This window comes from Hippopotamus amphibius, chromosome 7, assembly GCF_030028045.1.
Source record: "Hippopotamus amphibius kiboko isolate mHipAmp2 chromosome 7, mHipAmp2.hap2, whole genome shotgun sequence".
Classification (NCBI taxonomy): Eukaryota; Metazoa; Chordata; class Mammalia; order Artiodactyla; family Hippopotamidae; genus Hippopotamus; species Hippopotamus amphibius.
In genome coordinates this window covers 103,798,342-103,804,341 of record NC_080192.1, presented here as the reverse complement: position 1 = coordinate 103,804,341, position 6,000 = coordinate 103,798,342, and the positions used below count along the sequence as shown (strand labels likewise).

Below are 6,000 nucleotides of genomic sequence, written 5' to 3'. Positions count from 1 at the left end.
CGTCCTGCTGGCCTCCGGGGGGCGCGCGATGCAGAGATGCGAGCAGCTCAGCCCCCGGCACCAGAGCCAAGGGCCGAGGGTGAGGCTCCGGAATCGCTCCTTGCTGATCGTCAAGGACAGAGTGGGCCCTGATAAATTCCCCGCCCGGTCCGAAACGAGAAGACCAAGTTCAAACTCAGGGTGTGGAGCCTGGGGCCGGTCCGGCAAGGACGCAAGGAGACCCTGCCAGGTAGCCCCGCCCCGCCAGCAGCCGCGCCTGCTGGCTGCGGAGCCGACCAGGTTATTGCGCCTGCGCACTCCAGATCCCGTCCCCAAGATGCTTTCCGAGGCCTCTCGCCCAGTCTGCTGTCGCTTAGCAACGCACAAGTCACAGTCGCGGCTCTCCGCGCACCCCTTTCCTGGCAGGGCTCAGTCCCCGGTCTTCCCTTGAGGCTCCTCATTGCCTCGTGTCAGGCCATAGGAGCCCATGGAGGGAAAGGAAGATAAGGAGCAGTAAGTGCTGGCATTTGGTTTTCTATTTCCCCTTCCGAAAAGTGTTTTCCTTCTTTAGGTGAGGGGTAAGTGAGATCCGAAGGGTAAGACTTCAGGCCATCAGGGCTTCTCCTCTGCCAGTCGCCTTCCTAACTCTCATTTCTAGTATTGAGCGCAATAATACTTTTTAAAACGTCCTGTTTACTGGGCACCTACTGTGTATCAGGCACTTTACATGCATTGCTTGGCCTAAAATTCTTGACGTCATCTTGAATCATCCGCTCCTCACACCCCACATCTAATGTATGAGCGAATTCTGTAGGCTTTACCTTTAAAATACATCCAGAATCCACGAGCATTCATCACTTCCACCATCATTCCCACCCTGGCCCGAGGACTAGCGTCTCTTACCTGGATACCTCAGTAGTCTTCGCTGCCCCCCTCGCCCCTCTGCAGCCTCCGCAACGCAGTCTTCTGAGTGGTCTTTTTCTAACATAAGGTTAGATCACTGTTCTCCCTCGGCCGTTGCAGAGGAAAAGCTAAGGCTCCGACAGTGGTGAATGTGGCCTACACAACGTGCCCCTTTGCCTCACTCGGCCTTGTCCGCTCCGTGCCTCACTCTACTCCAGCACTGAGGTCTCCCTGCTCCATCTGCAGTCCCAGAACGGCATCAGCATCAGCATCACCTGGGCGCTTATTTGAAATGCAAATTCCGGGGGCTTCCCTCCACAGACATACCAAATCAGAAATTCTAGAAGAAGGGCACCATGATTGGGTTTAACAAGGCCTCCAGGTGATTCTGATATACCCTAAAATCTGAGAACTATTAAATCAAGCAGCTTGTTACAGCTTGTAATGATGTGGATCCAGGAGTATGTGCTTCCAAACCTGTATTTTCATCACTAAAACAGTGATTCTCAAATTTTAACACATATAAGAATCACCTAGAGAGCTGGTTAAAAGTTTCCTGAGAAAACTGTCCCAGGGATTATGATTTAGTAGGTTGTGAAGGGGACCCGTGAATTTGTATTTCTGACAAGCTGACAACTGATGTTAGCGCTGCTACTCCAGGAACTACGTTTGGAGAAGCACTGGCCTAAGGTAGGTGCTTCTGCTGCAAAGCTTTGGCAATTACAGTTCCCTCTGCTGGAATATGCTTCCTCAAATATCCACTTAGCTCTCTGCCCTCTTTCCTGTCTTTTTTCAGTTGCCACCTTCATCATGCAGCCTCCACCTTATCTAAAAATGCCACTTACCTCCCATGTACATACACTTCTTTCCCCCATTCCCTGCTTTAATTTTGTCCTTAGTACTCAACACCATCTAACAGACTATATATTTTACTTTTTATTTCTAAACTGCCTTCCCCCACTAGAAGCTCTGTTTCTTTTGTTACTTCTTTATCCTTAGTGCCTCAAACAGCACTGGACACACGCCTCAATAAATATTTATTGAAAGAATGAATTATTTAATGGTATTCTCATATGTTTCAGAACAGGTATTATTGTCCTTATCATGCAAAGGACTGGAAACCAAGGCTCAGTAAATGGCAGAGCTGGGATTCCAATTCAGGTCTGACTTATTTCAGAGCCCATTAGTATTTTTTTTCCATTTTATTTATTTATTTATTATTTTGGGGGTGTACACCAAGTTCAATCATCTGTTTTTATACACATATCCCCGTATTCCCTCCCTCCCTCGACTCCCCCCCACCCTCCCTGTCCCAGTTCTCTAAGGCATCATCCATCCTCGAGTTGAACTCCCTTTGCCCATTAGTATTTTTAACTATGCCTTCCTTCTAGTAAGAGATTACTATTGAAACCTATATTTCACATTTATGAGTCAATCTATAGCCACTCACACCACAAATACTTAATCAAATGAATGCATCAGTATGTGAACAAATAGCTAAGGTCCTTTCCTTAAGGACATGATTCCAGTACAAGTGTCACAACTGGGTTACAACTGTGAGAAACAGATGGAAAAAACTGATGCCAGAAGTCTACAATGATAAATCAATTAAGGCCTTTAAATAAATTCATCTCTGGAAAGACAACAGAAAAAGCCTTCAAAGTAATTTACACTTTACCAGTAATCATTTTTTCAAAATCTTTTGCAGAGAGCAACTTTTGTTGGGATCAGAGAACTAGAATCCAAGGGTACTGAATGCTGTGTGTGTGTGTTGGGTGAGGGTTGGGTGTGTACAGCTAACACAAAGCCAGAGTGAAAAACTAGCCCATCAGATTCACCAGGAGTGTGTAAATAGTATAATGCCAATCTGTTTACCTGCAACAAACAGGACACTTGTCCGAATGTTGGGTACATAAAGATGAATGAAATTGGGTCGTTACCTTCATGGAACTTATTGGCTTGTAAAGGATTATTTGCAGTGCTTAGTAGAACAAGTAAACAAAAAGTAAGTACATAAATAATAAATCGTGGTTTGTGTTATGAAACGAACAAAGTACTAAAATAGAGACTACATGGAATGAAGAGGGGGAAATCTAGGAAAAGCTTCTGAGGAGATGACTTCAGCTGAGACCTAAATGGTAATAAGCCAGCCGTGCAGGGAGGGAGCTGGGGACGAGCACATGCCCTGAGGGGAGAGGACACTGGTGTGTTCCAGGAACTGAGAGTAGGCAGGCTGGCTGGAGAAGGGCAGGGAGAGAGGCTTGAGTGGTTGAAGAGCTTAGCTGGAGCCGGGTCACACAGGGCCTCGGAGCCGAGATGAGGAGGAAGGGTTTTATCGTAAATGCAATGGAAAGCCACTGAAGGGTTTTAATTGAAAAAAATGACATGATAGAAGAGATGGGCCTGGCTTTGGTTTGAAGTAGGGTAGGGCCATGGACAAGGCTAAACAGCACTACTCACTTTCTCTATAAATTTTGAATCTTATTCACTCACCTTCCATGGGTCAGGGCTTTGAATTTTTAAAATTTCTATATAAAGATATCTAACTTCAAGTATTTTGTCCTTACCTTTACTTTTCCAGTAAGTGACATTTTAAAATAGCACCTTTTATAATGCCTTTTACTTCTTATTTAAAAGGAGAAAAAAATTATAAACTATTCCTTTTAAAATAATTTTTTAACATTTAAAAAATTCAATAATTTTAATTTTTGTTCCAGGGTAGTTATTAGAAGCAAAAAATGATGAAATTGAATTAGCCGTTCTGATGTCTGCACAGTGGTCTTTTCCTGAAAAGATAAATAATAGTGCTCATTTGGTAGCTTTTATAAGTTTGCCAGGTGAGCCTTTAAAATTAGTTATCCTTGTCCAGATAGCTAAATTTCCTAGGTAACTAACTTTTAAAGAAGATGAGTTAAGATTAGCATGTAACTTAGGCACATGAATAAATACTGTAAACATGATTTGTAAGAATGATCAAATCACTACTCTTTCTTTATTCGAAGCAAATGTCTGTACACTACATTGGTGTAATAGTAATAAATAATCACTATTAACACAAATCTCTATCTTCTATATAATTTCAAATGAGAGGATACCCTCCCAAATTTTAATTGCACCAGCCCCTAATAGTTATTAATAAATCCTAAATTGTCTTGACACTTGAAATATATTTAAATCTAATTTTATGTGATTATGACTCAACCCTGAAATGCTCCTTGGAATAAACGATATACTGTTTAATTCTGTTTTTCAGACAGCATAAAATAGAAGATGCTGGTATACTGTATGTACCTGAAAAAAAAGAAGAAACCAAACATGAAAAAAAACCTGGGAAAAGTATTCAACATTCAAAACCATGTGTTGGGAGAGGACGTGTATATTATGCTAAATTCATTAGCACAAATGTAAGAACATGCAATGAACCAGTTCCCTACATAGATCCCAAGAAAGAGCCAGAAAATCAGGTCAGATTGATGTTCATTTTATACAAATATAGATTTAGATTCAGAAGTGTTTTGCAGGATAATTGTCACAGACTACTTAAAGGATGTGACGTATCTCAGACTAATACTTTTATAATCCAATAGCTAAAAGCAGTAACCTGGAACTACTCTCACAGAGAATTTTTGCTTACAAACAATATATACGTAGGGAAGGAATCCAAATAATTGTTTTTCTAGGTTGAGTCAGATTATAGTCATTCAGTGGTACTTGGGGGGAGGAGGGGTTATTGAAGAAATCTCTTCTGTAGTATTTGTGACAGATTTTTTTTTTATATAAATTTACTTATTTATTTATTTTATTGGCAGTGTTGGGTCTTTTTTGCTGTGCACGGGTTTTCTTTTTAGTTGTGGTGAGTAGGGGCTACTCTTCATTGCAGTGCGCTGGCTCCTCATTGCCATGGCTTCTCTTGTTGCAGAGCATACGCTCTAGGCGTGTGGGCTTCAGTAGTTGAAGCACACGGGCTCAATAGTTGTGGCTCACGGGCTCTAAAGTGCAGGCTCAATAGTTGTGGCGCACAGGCTTAGTTGCTCCGCCGACTGTGGGATCTTCCTGGAGCAGGGATCGAACCTGTGTCCCTTGCATTGGCAGGCGGATTCTCAACCACTGCGCCACCTAGGAAGCCCTTGTGACAGATATTGTAATATAAAAATTTCCCATTATACTCAGTAATTCAGATACTTTCTATAAAATAATGGCTACCATTTATTGAAAGTGTGTGAAGTGCTAGGAATCAGCAAAGTGTTTTATATGAGTTATATCATTTAATCTGCACAATTTCTCGCAGGTATTATTAGAAATATTTTAGATGATAACATGTTCTAATACAGCAAATTAACATACCTGAGATTATACAGTAAGCAAATGTCATAGTCGTGTTTCTGACCCAGGACCACTGGTTTAGCCAAATCACACTTTTATTCACTATCATATTAAATATATGCCATTCTTTTTTTTTTTAGAGTCAGGTTTGTTGAGGTATAATTTATTGTATTAGTTTCCTATGCTGCTGTTACAAATTACCACAAACTTAAACATTGGCTTAAAGCAACACAAATTTATTCTCAACAGTTCTGAAGCTCAAAAGTCCAAAATCAACCTCATTGGCTATTGGCAGAGCTTATTCCTTCAGGAAGCTCTCATGAAGAATCCGTTTCCTTGCCTTTTCCACCTTCTAGAGGTTGCCTGCATCCCTTGGCTCATGGCCCCTTCTTCAAAGCCAGCAACATAACATCTTCAAATCTCACTGACTTCCCTGCCTCCTTCTTCTCAGGACCCTTGGTATTATATTGGGGTCCTTAGAAGAAGATAATCTGGGATAATCTCCCCTTATCAAGATCCTTAACTGCAGCTGCAAAGTCCCTTTTTGCATGTAAGGTTAGGTGTAGTTGTGATTTAACTTAACATTTAAATGGAGATTTCTTTTTGTGAGCTCTCTTTACACTGATAACATCAACTGTTCTGATCATAAAACAGCACACCATGACCCTCTGTGTGAATATGAGATTTTGGGGGGACAAATTCCTGTAGTCAAATATACTTTAATATCATGTAGTAAACCCTTACAAGGACAGTTTTAAGGCTGTTTTGTTTTATAAACAAATAATTATTGGGGAT

At 41.4% G+C, this 6,000-nt stretch overlaps 1 protein-coding gene across 1 annotated transcript in view; it reads left to right on the top strand.

Moving 5' to 3' along the window:
* Positions 1-403: 403 nt before the first annotated feature.
* The window catches only part of C7H2orf73 (chromosome 7 C2orf73 homolog), a 29,112-nt gene continuing 23,515 nt past the window's right edge, over positions 404-6,000 (top strand). The window contains exons 1-2 of the mRNA XM_057743257.1: positions 404-492; positions 4,136-4,346. Of these exons, the coding sequence (XP_057599240.1) occupies positions 467-492; positions 4,136-4,346 (237 nt within the window). The 5' untranslated portion in view covers positions 404-466. The remainder of the gene's footprint in view (positions 493-4,135; positions 4,347-6,000) is intronic.